This window comes from Ambystoma mexicanum, chromosome 3q (assembly GCF_040938575.1).
Source record: "Ambystoma mexicanum isolate Mex_15411 chromosome 3q, UKY_AmexF1_1, whole genome shotgun sequence".
Lineage (NCBI taxonomy): Eukaryota > Metazoa > Chordata > Amphibia > Caudata > Ambystomatidae > Ambystoma > Ambystoma mexicanum.
The window spans coordinates 397,575,776-397,593,897 of NC_090926.1; the positions used below are offsets into that span (position 1 = coordinate 397,575,776).

At 44.3% G+C, this 18,122-nt stretch overlaps 1 protein-coding gene across 4 annotated transcripts in view; it reads left to right on the top strand.

Annotated features, from left to right (window-relative positions):
* The window catches only part of LOC138582628 (zinc-binding protein A33-like), a 113,594-nt gene that overhangs the window by 27,260 nt on the left and 68,212 nt on the right, over positions 1-18,122 (top strand). For 3 of the 4 annotated variants that reach the window (XM_069654079.1, XM_069654082.1, XM_069654080.1), the window contains exon 3: positions 8,774-8,869. The exons of the other annotated variant lie outside the window; for it this stretch is intronic. In XM_069654079.1, coding sequence (XP_069510180.1) covers positions 8,774-8,869 — 96 coding nt within the window. The remainder of the gene's footprint in view (positions 1-8,773; positions 8,870-18,122) is intronic. 4 annotated transcript variants of the gene reach the window in all.

Here is an 18,122-nt window from a genome sequence, read left to right on the forward strand (position 1 = left end):
CGTCACACTAGGTGTGAAATGAAAATTGAGCCCTCTGACCCAGAATACCCCTAAAAGAAGCACTTTAGGAGGAAGCCACACCCATATGAAATTGTATAAATAACTGTTACTGATTCAAAATATGGATACATGGACTACATTATGTATTACTGGTTACTATTGTACACATGTTATGTTTCAGTTTTTTGGTTCATGCTTTTTGCACACACTGTGAGTTGTAATAAGGTGTTGGCGAATATGTTTATTTGCTCCATTAGGTGTTGTGTACAGTTCATTTTGTCTTCCTGTACTTACTAGGCCTTTGACTTTTTGTTGTCTCCTTCCACTACTTTTATGCATACGTGATTGTTTATATGATCTATAGACCTTTTGTCTTGTCCTCCTATTTTTATGTATAACGTTTGTTTTGTCACTATGTGTTAAAGATGTTAAGGAAAATAATGACTATTGAATCAGTAAAAACAAAAGAAGAAAAAAAACATTGAATAAAGAAAATGAATAAGGTGGGTAAATAAAAAAACTCCCCCTCAAAAAGTATAAATCAGTACCTTATTTATTTTTTACATTTATAAAGCGCACAAAGCATCCCTTGGGCATTGTGGCACTGTTGCAGGCAGGACTTGCTTGGTTACAGGTAGCATGGGAAGACAAGAAACAACAAAAGACAGGAAGCCCGCTTGTCTGTGGTTCTCGGTTACAGTGAAACCATTTACCAGACAGTCGGCAGTTAAAAAGGTGAGATATAGATGGAAGGAGGAGGGAGACGAGCATTGGCTTGGGGCTGGCAGAGCTCAGTTGAAGAGCATAATTTTGAGGGATTTCCTGAAGGACAAGTGAGAGGTCTCTGTACTGAGGGTGTTTGTGAGGTCATTCCACTGTTTAGGAGCAATGAAGGGGAAGCTGGCGCCGCCTGCTTTGATCCTTTTGATGGTGGGGATATTCAGTTGGTTAGAATAGTGAGATCAATTGGGTCTGGATGAGGTAGTTCTTACAATTTTTGAGCAGAGATAAGACTGGGCCCTGCCGGCTAAGCATTTAAGCGTTATGGCTAGCGTCTTAAAGATGATCCTATCTTTGACGGGGGAGCCACTGGGCGGCACGTCTGGCATGGGAGATGTGTTCTCTCTTTGGGAATGTTTAGGGTGGCTCTGAGTGCATTGTTTTGAATGGCTTGGAGTCTGTAACACATTTTTGACAGAGGTGCCTACAAAGAGCGCATTGCAGTAATCTGATTTTGCCCCAATGGTTGCTCTGGCTATAGAGAGGCAGTTATCCTTGGACAGGTATGGTTTGACTGAGTGCCATTGAGGTTCCCCCCCAGTGCCAATGTTTTTTTTTTTTTAAATCGCGGTATTCACCGCCCAAACCCGCCAACATTTCCCCCCTCATTAACCCCTTAAGTGCCACCGACGAGCCGGCTCGTCGGTGGCAACCTGGAGCGGTTTTTACCGACGAGCCGGCTCGTTGCTGGCATTTAAAGGGTTAATCAGTTTGGTGGTGAAAGAGGCTGAGGAAGCGAATGCGCTTACCTGGGGAGTCATGGAGCGTGTGGAATCAAGATACACCCCCAGAGTCTTTACTGACGGTGAGACTAGTGTTTTCTATGGTGAAGGCCCTGTATTGATGATTAAGTTTGTTTAGTGTTTCCTTGGGGCCAACTATGAGGATTAATGTTTTGTCCCCATTGAGGTAGAGACTGTTGACTGCCATCCATGTTTGGATGGTGGAGTATATCTTATGCAGTGACTTGTCATTTTTTCATATGAGCCAGAGAGTGGAAGGAGTACCTGAGTGTCGTCAGCATAGTTTGTGTACGCAATGCAGAGAGCGTCCAGTTTGTCAAAAAGAGGCTTGGTGAACATATTGTACAGGGTGGGCGATGTGCACAAACCTTTGGGGACTCTGCAGGGGATGGTGGTGGGTACTGCACAGGCCTGGTCAGAAAAGACTTTCATGGCTCTCCCTTCAAGGAAGGAGGTGATCCACGTCGTGGCTTCAGGGGTGAATTGGGATGAATTGGTGAGATATCTGCGGAGAGTCTTGAGGTCCACAAGGTCAAAAGCTGCAGACAAATCAAGCAGGAGGAGCAGAGCTGGTTTTCCTTCGTTCATGATTTCAGCTAGCGTCTTTAAGTCCAGTAGCGCGGATTCTGTTCTGTGACCTGGACGGAAATCTGATTGCCTCTTTCCTATGTGACCTGGACGGAAATCTGATTGCCTCTTTCCTATGTGACCTGGATGGAAATCTGATTGCCTCTTTCGTAAGATGCCATTGGACTCAAGAAAATGCTGTATTTGAGTGTAAGCTTCCTTGTCGAGGATTTTTAACAGGAATGGTACCGTGGTAATAGGTCTGTAGTTGTTAGGGGAGGATGGGTCTAGAGAGGATTTTTTCAAAAGCGGGCATACCCATGCTTCTTTAAGGCAGCTTGGGACATTACCTGATGCGAATGAGGCATTTATGAATGCTGTTAAAAAAGGTGTGAGGGTTTCAGCACATTCTTTGATAATATTAGCCGGACAGCTGTCTCCTTTGCAATTGGATGGTTTTAAGTGTTTGTGTAGGGCTAGGACTTCAGTTTCAGAGACGTCTCTGAAGGAGAAGAGGTTCTTGTCCTGTGGGAGTGTGTTTTTGGTAGGTGATGTAAGGAGGTCGTACTTGGGTAGAGTTTTGAGGTGGGCTTGGATTTTGTTTTGCAACAAGTATAGTCATGGGCATCGGTGGTGGAGGTAACTAGATCTTTGAAGATGGCGAACATTTCTTCTGATTGGGATTTGGCGTTCAATATTCTGGTGATGTATGAGTTGGCTGTAGCTTGGATAATGGCTTTTTTATACTGGGTAGACAGTTTTTTTTAATTCGGCCTTAGTGGCGTCTTGGGGGTTGGTTTGCCATTTGGTCAGGGCCTTGCGTTTGAGCATGCAGAGTTCCTGTACATCAGCGGTGTGCCATCAGTTACATGATTAGATTTTTTGGCTTTTTTAGGTTCTAGCGGAGCAAGGGTGTCCATTGCTTTTTTGAGAGTGTCATTCTATGAATTTGCTAGGATCCTGGGGTCTTTGGAAAAATACTGTTTTAAAAGCTGGAACATCTCGGAAGTGTAGGAGGTTATCTTTAGTAAGTTTGCGTGCGCTTCTAGCTATTGCAGGAGGTGTGGCATGTTAGGTTTCATGGGGGAGGAGATAGGGATGGTGAATTTAATGAGGTGCTGGTCGGTCCAGGGGCAGGGGGAGTTGGAGCTAATAATGGCTGAGCAGTTATGTTCAGCAACCCAATTTATGATGCGTCCTTTAGCATGTGTAGGCTTTGTGACTTTGTGCACGAATCCCAAGTCTTGTATTTCTTTAGCATGAGCTTTAGCTTGCTTGTCTTTGGGGTCATTGAGGCCCAGGTTAAGGTCCCCAAGTAGAATGGTTTTAGTGGTTGGTTTGAGGTTCTCACCTAGGATGCGGAGAAGGCTACCCTGAAAATCTGAGGATGGGCCTGGTGGTCAGTAGACGGTGTGGATCGTGATCGTGCAGTTATGGGAGAGGGAGAGTTTTGTGGAGATGGAGTCTACATTGCCTTTCCAGCAGGGAGTTTACTATCCTGAGTGGTAATGTTTCTTTCACTATGAATGCTACTCCACCCCCTTTCATGTTTAGTCTGTCCTGCCGGTGAATGGTGTAGCCTGCTGGCAGAGCTACGGATATAGTAGGCCCAGCTGCTTCGTGAAGCCATAATTTCGTAATGGCTAGGAGGTCCAAGTCAAGGTTGGTGAGAAAGTCGTAGATCTCAGTGGCGTGGGCAGAAAGCGAGCAAGCGTTAATGAGGGCGCATTGGAGGCATGGGAAGGGGGTGCTAGGTTGAGTAGAGGGTGCGTCTTTAGGTGTATTCTGTTGAGAGTTGGAATCTATAATCAGGAATGTGCGTTTCATGTAGCGTGAATGCGGTGGTGGAGGCTGATTGGGGAGTGGCGTGGGCCTGGTAGGCAGTACCTTTGGCGATGACTTGGTGGAAGTAGAGCTTGCAAGGTTGAAAGTTGGGTCAGGTTTGGGAGTGGAGTCAGGGTGAGTGGAAGTCCTGGGGCGCAAGGAGTGCACACCCAGCATTCGATTCCTAATCTCAGTCGGTCTAGGGCGCATATGGTGTGGTTGAGGATAGGTGTGAGACCTAAGCATAGTTAATCTGCGAGCAAGGGCTTTGAGGTGGCAGGCTGTGACATTAGCCCATGGGTTGCGTTGCGTGTATTAGGAGAACTGGCGAGAGGGGGGGTGGGATGTCGTTGGAGTTGGGAAGCGTAGTTGCCTTGTCTGGAAGGATGGAGAAGGATGGGGCTAGGCACAACCCGTGGGGTTTACAGATACGTTTGTACTCACAGTGTAGACTAAACAACCATACGATAGTGGGCAGACAGCACAAATGTGGTCATCTGGGCAATAACCTGGTAATTAATCACCAGGTACAGTAACTTTTCCACAACAAATCGAAAAACTAGCACGTGCAGCTTAAACATGAGACCTAGCAAGGTTACAGTCAGACAATGGTGCTAAACTGCGGCAATAAACAAGTGGAGGGATCTCTCAGTACATGGGTCAGAAGGGGGACAGGGCAAAGCTATATTCCTATAGGCTATATATGGGCTTGGAGCTATAAGCGACTTAAAGTAGTGAGCTGTGGTGGCTGGGAGCCGTAGAGCAATAGAACAAAATAAAAGGTACCATTATGAAAGGGCAAGCAAGATATTGCTGGACATATTGCATTCAGGTTATAAGGCTATGCAGAAGTTATAAGACAGATGGGGCACTTCGGCGGCCGTTACAACACTTCGGGCCCATGCAGTACTGACGATTTTAGAACATATGGCAGAGAGCAATTATGTGGCTGTGAACGAGCAGTGGAGTAGAGTTTACTTCGTGGCAGATAGGCAATTTGGTGGCCTGATGCCAAAAACAGTAAGAATATCTTCGGGGGTTACCGGGGTAGGTTATTAAAAGATGTTGCAGTACAGAGAAATCTTAAGGCGGGAAGTGCGCTTCTGGGGCTCCCGCTGCAACGCGATCAGCAGGACTTGCTGAGCGGTGCTGAGAACTGCAAGGAGTAGCATAGACATGTAAAGAGTCGTATATTGGTGCAAAGCGCACTGCAGCGGTAGACAAACCTGAGGGTAGTGGAGATTCTGGAGTCTGTGGTCGTCGGAAGCGGGTTACTGTGGAACATTCAGGAGTGTATGGGAGCAGAATCCATCGTTTTGCGGCTAGCAGATAGTGTTTAGATGTCGATCTGAGTAGGAGTGGAGGCAGGGGACAGAGGAGTCAGGGCAGGCTGGGCTATCAAGAGGGTGTAAGTGCGGGGCAGGACGATTTGGCGCGGGCCGATTCGCCGTGACCGTTTCGGCGCAGGAGACATTTCGGCGTGCCCATTTTGGCACGCCCAGTTCGGCGCTGGGACGTTTCGACGCAGGGCTTTTCTGGCGCAACGAATTTGGTATTGCATTTTGGTGCTGAAATATGTGACTGTTGACTGTACAGTAATACTAACAGTTTGGCCTAATGGTTACTTTCACCATCACTGATGCTTAAAGGCAATGGTTCACGGCTGAGTGACAGCTTTAATTTTTTTTCTTGTGATATATATATATATATATATATTCATACTCCCTGCTTTCACTCGCATTGCCCCCCACCCCAATACGATGCTGTAGTAAAAGAAACATGACATATAACATGCATTCTCTTATCACAATATCGAATTATGTTGATAAAATATGTCACTTGTGCACATTCACACAGGAGGCGAGTTTGGCCTTGTGGTTACGCTCTTCACCCCCCAGTTTACAGGCTACGTACGGTTCGTGGCTGAGAAACAGCTTTTATTAATTTTTTTTAACCTTTCTTTTATTTACCATAAAAATAATGGTATGCTTTGCTAATTAGAAAAATAATAAAGGTATAGCTCAGCCATGTACCATGGTCTGGAGGACTGCAGGCAGAGAACTTAACCACAAGGCCAAACTGCTCCTGTGAGTTCAACGTGCACAAGTTACCTCTTTCACCACCATCATTCAATATGTTGATAAAAACATATATATTGTGTATATATAATCGCTGGATTTACATGTTACAATAGACCGCTTGTGAAGGAAACGTGCGTGCGGAGAATGGCGTGTTCCAAGTGATCCATTTGACATCACACCCAGAGCTTCCCCAGCTGCAGTGACATTGCATTGGGAGCTGCTTCTAGCCGCAGTTGCATCCCACTCGAGCTACCCCTAGCTAGCAGCACCATAATGGGTGATACCCCTAAAGGCAGGGCCATTATACCGAGAACTGGCCCTAGCCACACCAACATCACACTGGGAGCTTCCCAGGATGCACTGACATCACACTGTGGGCTGTGCCTAGCCGTAGTGACATCTCACTCAGATCCATTTGTGCTGCATGGACATCACACCGAGAGGTGCCCTTAGCCCCCCCTGCCAGCTAAAAGCTCTCTCCTCCTACCCCTGCCAGCTACCACCTCTCCTCCCAGCTACCACCTCTCTCCTCCCACCACCTGCCCACTACCACCTCTCTCCCCATCCCATGGCTTAGAGCCTCCAAGCACTCTCATTCTTATATGCGTGTCGAATTTGTAAATTTGATGGAGGTATTGGCCCTGCGTTAAGTTCTCTACCCCACAGTCTTGCAGGCCATGGTTTGTGGATAAACTGAACATTTCTTTATTTTCTCCGTAAAATAAAAATAATGGGATATTTTGCAAATACATTAAAATAAAAAGCTTTAGCTCAGTCACAAACCATGGCCTGCAAGATTGTGGCGCTTTGAACTTAACCACAAGACCAAACTGCCCTTGTGCCTGGGGCAGCAAAATCACATATTTACCAATTAATACGCAACAGTCTGATTTAAAAAAAAAAAAAAAAAAAAATACATATATATATATATATATATATATATATATATATATATATATGAGAAATATAAGCAGAAAGAGCGGTGCACCCTCTTTTGGCGTCGCTGTTTACATCAACCCACAGCCACAATTCTTTTCAAATGCAACACGATAACATTTCCTGCGAACGTGCTGCATTTGAAAATAATTATTCTTTGGAATTTGGCGTGAGGGAATTTAGACGTGGCTGAAATGTCAGTCACGCCCAAACGTCCCTCGCACCAAATCGGCAGCGCCAGAAAGGCTCCTGCACCAAAATGGGCACGCCGAACTGGCCGCTGCGGCCAACTGGCCCCACGGCGAAACGGCCGCGCCAAAAGGGGGTGTACCGTGTAAGTGAGGGACCAGCGTTCATCCAGACTTGGGATAGGAGCCTTATCCATGGGCCTTCGCCGGGGGCCGGCTTACGCCTGCCGGTCTTCGGGTTTGGCTAAAGGCTCAACGGGCAACCAATCGGGTAGGAGTTGTAGTTGCCCAGGCAACCTGAGGCACAAACAGACCCGATTTACTCAGCGGCCATCTTGCTGCTCTGATGCAATATGCTTCCCTGTAAAGACACTGGGTGGTGTGGCTGGGCATACGGCAGAGCCATTCTCGATGCAGCGGGCTGGATGTTTTAAAATATAAATAATGGGATCACACTGAAGGTGCAATCTAATAGCGAACTCCCTACTTTCAAGGAGATTATAGCCGTGAGGGCTTACCTAGGGATGGCAAGTGCCGGCTGGTGTCTGTGTGCTGCTCCAGCCACGATGCTGGATGTGCCATCCTGGGCATGCAGGGTTGCTGAGAAATATTGGGAACTAACAGACATTCAGTGGGAATTTTGGTCACTGAATGAATGCACAACCTGTACATGAAGAATTTGAGTATTAGGACACATTATGTCATGAAAAAAAGGTTGCAATCTATACGCTGAATCTGTTGCATTGGAGTGTGTATAGGCGGGATATTCAATGGGAGGAGGGAAATTAAATTTGAGGAAGGACAATAAACTTGTGACTTTTTATTTACCCACTCTTGACTGCCTGCTAATTCCTATGGTCCTCCCCACCCACTGCTTGCCACTCCCATCCACAAACGCATGCTCTAGGGATCTCTTTGAGCTAGCACTATCGAGTAGTAACCTCAAACATTGTGCTGTCAAGGCCTTCAAGTGTTATTTCTAATCAGCCTTCTCCTAGTTAACGGCTTTATTGCAGCTGTAATTGTGCTACTTGTGTAATATAAATGTGTTAACCAAGGGTGCCTGCAGCCACGTGACTTCTAAGCATCAAGGGCCTATTTAAAACAAGCATTGGCAAAGCAAAGAGTTTTGGCTTGTGTATAGGTATTTGACAGGCTTTACCATATGCCCAGGTACTCAATTTTCGAGCTGGAGCCTAGCAAATGCCCAGACATAAAAACTGTTGTCTTTGCCAATGCTTGTTGAAACATCTCTGTATTCTTGCTTCTACATTTTTCATTGAGGCGCTCTGGGAGCCGGGGTTGATATACAAAATTAAACAAATATGCCCAGGCTTAACTGCTTTTGATGTGCCCCGGTTTGCCAACTCCATATGCTCCTACGGACCAATTGGCCTTTCCGGCTATAGGCCTTTGCACTTTAGGTTCACGGCCAGGCATGACTGACAAATGAATAGTAAAGCGATGCTGTGTCAGCCAGCAGTTTGGAAGCACCCAAATGCAATGCAATGGGGAATAGAAGTTAAGTGGAGGGGAGCCTGCAACAGTGGAGGGCTCTCTGGGACTGTAGCCCGCAGTTCATGGCATAGGAGTGACTTGGTTCATAAGCCATATGAATATTCATACAACCAGGTTTTGTTGAAATGTATTCCAGAAGCAGCTGGAAGATGCTACGAGGTTCCATCAGCAGAGGATCGAACACATGGAAGCCATGAAACAAATTGCAGAGGAGAGGATAGCCAGAGTTAAGGTGAAACTTGCCACTCCTTCTCCCCCACTTTCACTGGCTTCTTTTCAAACCTTTTTATTCTACTCAATTTCTTTAATTTATATTCCTTATAATTCTTGTACACGCTTGCTTCATTCATTTTATTTATTTTTCAATTTTTATTTTTTTATTTTTTTTGGTTTAATTACATGATTTGTTCATTTGTATCTTTTACCTACTCATTTGTTCTTGTTTCCTGTACGCTTTTCTCTTTCTGTCACACTGAACATCTTGGCTTTCATGACTGTCTTTTTTGATGTCTTGTTCTAACACGTTCCTTTCTTGCTTTTTCTATCCTTCACTTAAATATAGTTTAAATGTTTTCAGCCAGTTACAAAAAGGTAATCGCATATAGTCCTTGCACAACATGCCATATTTTAAAACCAAACCAAGGTTCGTCGCCTTCATGCTTTCCCTCCTATTTTCCCGTTCCTAGGGCAGGGGCATCAGATCTAGCTTTCCTTCCTGCCGTATATTCTATGGTCCCTTCTCTATTTCTGTCTGCTCCTGCACCCCCTGCTGCCTGCTCTTGCCCTCTAAATCCACCACTCGTCCACCAACAAAAAAGCTTCAGCGTTTTCTTTTGTATCCCCCTTGATTTTCTATTTTGGAATGATAGCCCCTCTTAAAGGAATGGTTTGGTCAAAATGTTTTTTTGTCCCTACGGGTCGGCCATGTGTTTATAAGCCTAAGTCGCTCGATTTTAGAAAAATTTCCTATGGCCCTTAACCTGAGTTTTCGTCCATTAAACGCACGCGAAAACAGGCATCAGGGCGCTGCCATTTTGTGATAATCCTATCATTTCCCCCATCGCCCTGGCTGACCTGCTTTTGCGGCACTAAATCATATCCCCCGCCCCCGAGCTTGACATTATCAAAACATTCATATTCCCCACCTCTCTCCGTGACGTTACTGTGCTGCGTAGGCAAACGCGCCCAGTCGTCTTCTACGCAACTTCACACAGAACCCGGAAGCCAACACAGATCAACTCGCAACACAGCGCACCACAATTCAGAATATGAAACTGTACTTTAAAATCAAACAGCAATACGGTACATTTGGTAAAGTACATTTGTTTGACATTAAATGTTTAGAGAATATTCAGCAATTGGCATATTAAATCGGAATGGAATTTTTTTTCTTTTCTCTCGATCCGGAAATGTTTATCGTGAGTCACGCGCTGTTCCTTTATGGTACACAGGGTGTTGGTTTTCGTTAAAAGAAGCACTTTGGACGCATGGTGAACCGCAAGGCTGTTCCATCAACTAGGCACTAGGCCACCGTAAAGGTCGATATGTTGCTTCTAGCCGCTAGTATCGCATAAGGGCATAAGGCCCCTTGGCGAACGTCCCATAAAATGGTCAATGTTGTGCAGTTTTTTTCCAAGAAGCTGCAGCTGGCAGTTGAAAAATCTGTCTGCCGGCGTCTGGAATAGGTGGCAGTGGCAGGATGTACCTGTTTAGAAAACATAAAAATTGAAATTAGTCTAACCAGCCAATCTTTATTACTATTATTCATTTTATTTATTACGTGTAAGCTGAAACTATTTGCTTGCGAGGATAGTGCAATGGAGTATGTTCGGCTCTAAAAGCAATGCGAAAACGAACAAAATAAATCTAGGGAAACACACACGCTAATGATTTTTTTTACCGTTGAACCACTGAGAAACGACTGTCTACATGCTTGTCGAATGGGCACATGCATGCCCATGTGCCCGGTAGAAAGACGATCCAACAAATGTTGTACTTGCTCTTCATTCATTCATTCCGGTATAAAAGCGTCTAAAGAGTTACTTACATTATATTTGCCATTTCCATTGTATCTCTGTGTAGTCCGTAAATCCCACTGTGTTCGTGCCAACGATTTTTCATATACTGAACTTACATGAAACTCGGTCTAGTTTCAGAATTTTCAGCCTTATCGTCTCTTACGTTATTGCCATCCTCCTTCAAATGAAGTCCTTTCGGCATGGTCCCTGTCACTCAAGGTCAAAAACCAATAGAACCTTATACTGCCAGTGCGATTCGCGGGCCTCTTCAGCCCACGAGCAAAAAATCAAAGCCGCTGACCTTCACTCTGCATGAGCGTACATTCTTACTTTGCAACATCCCGTGTAAAGCCATCTGTGAGAACTTGAATTTTCGACTCCATCTTTGTACTAGGCCTCAATGTGAAAATGCGAACTGGCTTCTCTCCCATCAGCAACGCCTCGCTTGGCGCGTTCTAAGGCCCCCAATTTTGTCCTCGTTGTCCACGAGCTTTGCAACCCTAGAGAACCATAACTATGGAGACATTGACTTTTTGGGGGAAGGTCAGGGAAAGTATAAAGTACCCGAGGAGTTGAGTTGAAAGTGAGATTTATTGTTTATTTGTTTTATTATTTGCAATACGCAAGCCTCCCCTCGGTTAACAGTGCGCAGCATTTACATGAGATTACAAAACTTAGTTACAGCAACAAAAATATATACATACACATATTCACAAGGTCAGCGATATGAGGTGAATAGAGAGAGAAGTCAAAGATGACACCCATGTTGTTCGCCACCCAGGATGGTGAATGGAGGGGTTTAGGGTTTGCATACTTTGTATGCACACTGTACAATAACATTATTTTCAAAAAGACAATCAGATTACAATGATTTATTTAAACCGGGATTTGGACTTCTCAACAAGCTCTGCTTTGGGTGGACATGGCACCGTGGCAATGTTTGGTGGCAATGCATCAGTGCTCTGCACAGAAACGCTCAAAATTCCATATCTGTGCTTCTCTAGTACACTAACAATAAGGCCTTTAACAAAGTCGAACTCCATTTCCTCATATACTGGTTTTACCCCCCATTTCTTAGTTCTTTTTCCAAAGGTCGTAGTGTAGCGAGGCATCCCTACATTTCCCGTAGTCCTAGACTGTTCACGGCCCACATTCTCGTTATGGGCCAAGACAGCTAGTAGAGTCCTATGTTTCATGCCCTGTAAGCTGAAATGCAATCGCTTTGGCCTGTACTTTAGGCACATATTGTGGAACACCTCCAATTCTCCTGTGTGACAGAATTCTGTCAGTCCCCTCAAATCTCATCTTCTCAATGGCTTTGTGTGTAGGTGAAGATGCAATCAACCACTTCTTCTTCCGTGCCTCCTCTGTGGACAAAGGGCCATGTTCACATTGGTGGAGATGTTGGTTTTCTGTCCAGCGGTGAACGTTGGTACAGTGGTGCATCAGTGACCGCCATTTTTCAAGTAGGATTTCCACTGACCCTTCACAAGTTTTGGAGCTCCACCAAAGATGGTTGCTGATAGACTGGGACCACTGTGAAATACTTTCAAAACCTTTATTTTTCCCTGCAGCCGAGATTTTCTTATTGATTGATTTAGCAAGATGCCATACGTCAAATTGATGTTTAATATGTGGGAACTGCTCTCTCATTGTCTTGGCAATTGAAACGTGTCTGTCCGTGGCTATGAGGTCGATGTGCATTCCCCTTGATTGTAGATATTGCAATGATTTTATAAATCCTAGTTTCTCCATGGCCACTGAGGATTTACATTGGGACACCTGCACGACCACCGAACTCACAATCTTCTTACTATCCATGTCCTGAAAGTGGTAGGTGCAGTACTTGGCAGAAAATCCAGGGCTGTCGCACTGTCCATCGCCGGCTAGCCTGAATCGTTTCCCTTCGAATGTACTTGCTAGCGACAATTGTTCAATTTTCCAAGCATCACTAATGGCCGGAAACAGATAATCATGTTAGTATTTGTAGTACTGCGTTTTAGAAATGAAATGGAGTCCCACAAACTGAAAGAAAGACTCTTCTAAAACTGGACCCACTAAAAAGTGAGGCAGCTGCACACATTAGATTGCCTGCTGGCAGCTTCCCCAGCATCTGTTGTGCAGACCATGAGAACGCATACAGGTGGCATCTATTTTGACGTTACTGCCTTGTTTTTGATGAGTCACATGAATCAACGGCTCCCCACATACTTCCCCTCCAACTGAATGCCCACATTTCAACATACTTATAACATCCATCAAACAACTGTCGAATACTATGTATTTGCCCTCTTTCATTAGACTGTCATCCGGCGTGAAAGTTGTTTCGGACTGTGCCGTTGAGGAAATATCAACAAATTTGAAAGAAATATCGCTGATATCAAGTTCTGATGCATCGTTGGGTGCTGCTGCTGGTTCATTCTCTGTCATTTAAACATCTATTACTTCAGCATTGATGGGAGAACACAACAATGTCGACAGCTTTTTGGGTGGCATTTTTTTGGCGGGTGTAGATTGTGTGAATTGATCTGCGACTACTTCAGAGCTATCTTCAATACATTCAGTATCATCATCTTTTGGTGGTGCGGTCGAACTGTAGCAATGGTCCAATAAAACTTTACTAGATTCTCCGGACACATTCAATTCATGTTCTGGCCATTGGACATAAGCATCTCGAGGCTCAACACGCTGCGTCTGAATTAATAGTTCCTCCATAGTGTAAATGGTCTGGCAAGCAACATCTCTCCTTTGCTTCACTGTCTGTGTATGTATAGTTCTTACACCCACGGGTAACTAGAGGACAGATTGGAAAAGGGATGTTCATTTTAAACACAATATAAAGTATATTACAATTGACAGGAAAAAAACATAATATAGTCCCCAACACGAAACAATTCCTAAAATTATGAACTGTTTGTAACTAACCTTATTTTTGTTTCTTTTCTTTGCAACTTTCTTGACTCGAACTTCAACATCTGCACGCTGTTGCTCCGATTAGTTTCTGCAGGTCTTCCCTTCCTCTTGCGCTGCAACGACTATATTTTCTGGATCCGCATAGACAGCACGGAATGACGCTCCATCGACTCCCTGAAACATAGTACTTTCATTACTATGTATCACAATATTGAAAACATAAAACATACGTGAGGACGAACACACAGGTACATCTCAATAGCTCAATACGAATTATAAACATTCTGTAGAACAATCAAACGACAAGTATTCAAGCTCTGATGATCTAGTTCGATGGAACTGTCAGTATCCATACCTCTGGCTCCGCATGGACTGCCATGAATGGTTGTATTGGAGAGGAGGCATCAGCAACTCCCTGAAACACAGTACTTGCATTAGTATGGTTTTCAATATTGGAAACATAACACACACTTGGGGTCGACGGCACAGGTACATATAAAGAGATAACCACAAATGATGCATTGTCTAAAAAAATCAAGGAATATCTAAATATGATCAGATTTCGACTTATTTCTCCAATTTATTTACATCTGCATCATCTAAATGGGATGTTGTTATTGTAGTGGAAGCTCCATCGTCTCCATGAAACACAGTAATTGCGTTAATAGGGAAGAAAGTATAGCAAATGGAATCACATTATATGATGATGCTCGATGGAGCTGTCAGTATCCATACCTCGTGCTGAAGAATATGTAGGGATGTTGTAAATGTAGTGCGCTCTTCCGAAAGCTGTTGCGCCGATTCGTATACGCAAGGTCCCGCTTCCACTTCCCCTGGAATTACTTGAATGTCAGGCTCCGCATCAAGTGCAGGGGTTGACGCTCCATCTACTGCCTGAAAGATAGTACTTGCATTAGTAAGGATTACAATATTGAAAACATAACACACACTTGGCGTCGACCGCACAGGTACATATCAATGGCTAACCACAAATGAAACATTGTGTAGAACAATCAAACAACAAGTATTCCAGCTCTGATGATCTAGTTCGATGGAGCTGTCAGTATCCATACCTCGTGCTGCTGAAGAACATCTAGGGATGTTGTCAATGTGGTGGACGCTTCAGCAACTCCCTGAAAGACCGTACTTGCATTACTATGGATAACACTAATCATAACTGAAAACAAACACCAGTGGACGATAACTAAGGTGTATATCAATTGGAAAGCACTAACCAAACATTCGGTAAAATAATTACACGATACAATAAAAATATTACTTGACATGCATAAAACAAGTCTGTAGCGGAATAGCCAAGTAAGATTACCTGATACGCGCTAGAAGTGGTTGATCACTACGAGCACGTCACGGATGTAGAATATTCTTGCTTCAGATTCAAGGGATAGTCAAGCAGTTGTAAAGGTAAATTATTGATTGATAATGAAATGCCAATATTAAAAATTGCCATGTAAGGAGACAGAATACTTGGGAGTAATGCTATTGAAAATGCGCAATATAGCACAGTTCCCTGTGCCCATATATAGATTTCGTTTGTGGATTATGAAATCGAAAAAGAATATATTGATAAATGTCATTATTCAAAAAGCTATACACTCATATCAATGTCGAAAGTATTACAAGGGACACAACACCTAAAATATCAATGAATCCATTCGGCTACCTACACACTACCGCAAGGCCTAAAGCTAAATACGACACTTGACTCACAGGTGGCGGAATGTGGACGAATAGAGTGGGAATAGCGTTGTTCGCCGTTTATTCTTCTTTGTTACCCAAGATGTTGTGTACATGTTCGAGGAAAAGTGCCGGCTGCAGATGCGGTATCGATCACCCCTCTTGTCCTCTAAGACTTGTTGGACTCTACTTTCCAACTCATCCAGTGGATATCCGCAATGTCTGACCCATTCTCTTATTCGATCAACAGTTTTCAGGAATACATGCATTGTAGTGCCTTCAGATTTCGCATGGGTCTTCGAAGGGCAACCGCTAATCGAACAGGCAGGCATTGTTGAAAATTCTGAAAAGTAAATATCGACATTATTATACAATCTTGATGAATAAAAATGTGATACAAAAGTAAATGAACCATACAATGTTCAATGCAAGGTTTGTTTTGGTCGCAGGAACTATAGCAGTTCATCATGTGCGGCTTAGTATTTGCATAAATTGCAGAAATTTATAAATGATGTGACTAAACTCTGAACATGTGACTCGTCCCTTGGATGTTCTGTCTTGCACGAGAAGAAAACATGCTTGCATTATAGACTGGACCCCCGAAGGATGCAATTCGAGGACAATTGACACAGATGAAAATAAATAGTTCTATTGATAGCATAACCATGGAAACTCAAGTCAATATCAATGAGACCAATGAACATAGCACTATTGAGTACTCTACTCGCAAATAGATAGAAATTTTAAAATCAACGAAATATGACTAGGATACATGGCCTTACTTTGACCAACAAACAGTTGGATTCAGCAAGCAGAGCAGTATGTTGCAGGAGAACAGGTAGATGGCCACAGGTAGAACACTGACGAGTTTGCTCAGTGGTCACAGAAGTTCACGGATAGCACGACGACGAGCAGATTAGCATAGATCTCAGTGGTTCTCAGGTAGCACGTTCAGGAGTTGACTTGCAAATCACAAAGATGTTCTCATGAGACATATCACGTGGTATATAAAGATTTACAAACAGGGGTGTGTTTGTGAATGAATGACTTGTGTATGTCGTGGTATTATGTGGTTTGCCGGGGGCCGGCCAGCGTGAGGGGGGGGATCCGGGCCAGACACACGGGGTCTGAGGAGGCCATGTGAGCGATGGGCCCTTGGCGTGGGATACCTTTTTGAAGTGTACATGCTGTTTGGCACCTTGGCCGTTCGCGCCCCTGACAGCCCCCCATGGCAGCGCGCATTCACTGGACTTGTTGTTATGGACTTTTGTTTTTGTTAAACTAACCACTTTCTTATGCTTTATATAGTTATACTAGGGGAGGGGGGCGGATGTATGGATGGACCCGTGGGCATGCAGACAAGGCACAGGAAGACTGCTGAATGGAGACACACTTGATTCATTTAAAAAATCGAAACAACCGTTGTTAAAATATATGTAGTGTTTTATTTTGTTTCTTTTTTTGATGGCACAAAAATACAAAACTTTACACATTGTACAGGTCAGGTTGCAGCACACCGAGGGAAAATCCCCTGTACTGACCGCTGTCCCTTGGGAAAGTTTCTCTTATGGCACGAAAGGCACAGGCGGGTATTACTCTTCGAACGCGGTATCCAAGTCTCCCGTGAAGCCACCATGCAAAGGAACGATAGGCCACCAGCCGGTACCACCTGTGAAAAATAATGATACACACTGTTTTTAAATGACCAAGATAAGTTGATTAAACTTTTGTTGTCAATGACAATTCTTGTAACTAATGGCATTCTGCTCGGACAAATGCTATCTAGACACTGCACACTATTGAACGACTTTCATGCGTTACAATGATATGTAGATGTAATTTTGGATATAGGAGACGACCATGAAATAGTAGTGGCATCTCAAGCAGATTATACTTACTCGTTACTTGGATTACAAGGACGAACAGTTGCGCCAAGTTCGTGCATAAGCACCATCATTATCCTCAACACGGACCGTGTGAGGCAGGCTGCCCTGAAGTCTGGCAGCTCGGTGATGCATAGCGGTCGTGGCTCGCCTTCCGAAATGTAGGCCACGCATCCTGAGTTTTCACAGCAGCAGCAGTTCTCCTCCTCGGTTGGCATTAGATCGCAATGATTGCATGTGCACCAGGTGGAAACACCGTCCATGCGACTAGGTCCAGTGTCTTCATCCGTTGATTCGTCCTGCCAACTGCCGTCCGAAGCCCCATCGTTTTCGCGTGTTTCCCTTTCCAGTAGTTCCTCCTCGGTATACTCGGGCTCGTACATGTAGGGCATTATTGTAGCCATTGTGTGGTAAACAAACTAAAATAATTTATAGCGATGGTACAGGTGTTCACACGGGCTACAAGCGGCAAAGGTAGCTGACCAGAGCACAGAAACGAGTCACAGAATACTCAGTAACACAGAGAGAGGAATGGAATCGAAAATCTGCTCCTGTGTGTTGTGAAACGGTCTGTTTATACTTATTGAGGAAAGAGGCGTCTTGCCATTTCCATGGCGACACGTCATTAGCTGAAGCGCAGCGATTGTTGACACGAGACGTGCTTTGCCGTTGTGAAATGGGCGGTACGCATCTGCTGATGACAGGCTCAGAGGCGGGGGATATGATTTAGTGCCGCAAAAGCAAGTCAGCCAGGGCGATGGAGCAAGTGATATGATTATCACAAAATGGCAGCGCCCTGGTGCCTGTTTTCGTGTGTGTTTAATGGACGAAAACTCGGGTAAGGTCCATAGGAAATTTTTCTAAAATCGAGCGACTCGGGCTTAAAAACACATAGCCGACCCATAGGGACAATAAAAGATTTTGACCGAACCATTCTCTGAAACCCCTGCTATCTGAACCTCCTATTTTTCATCTC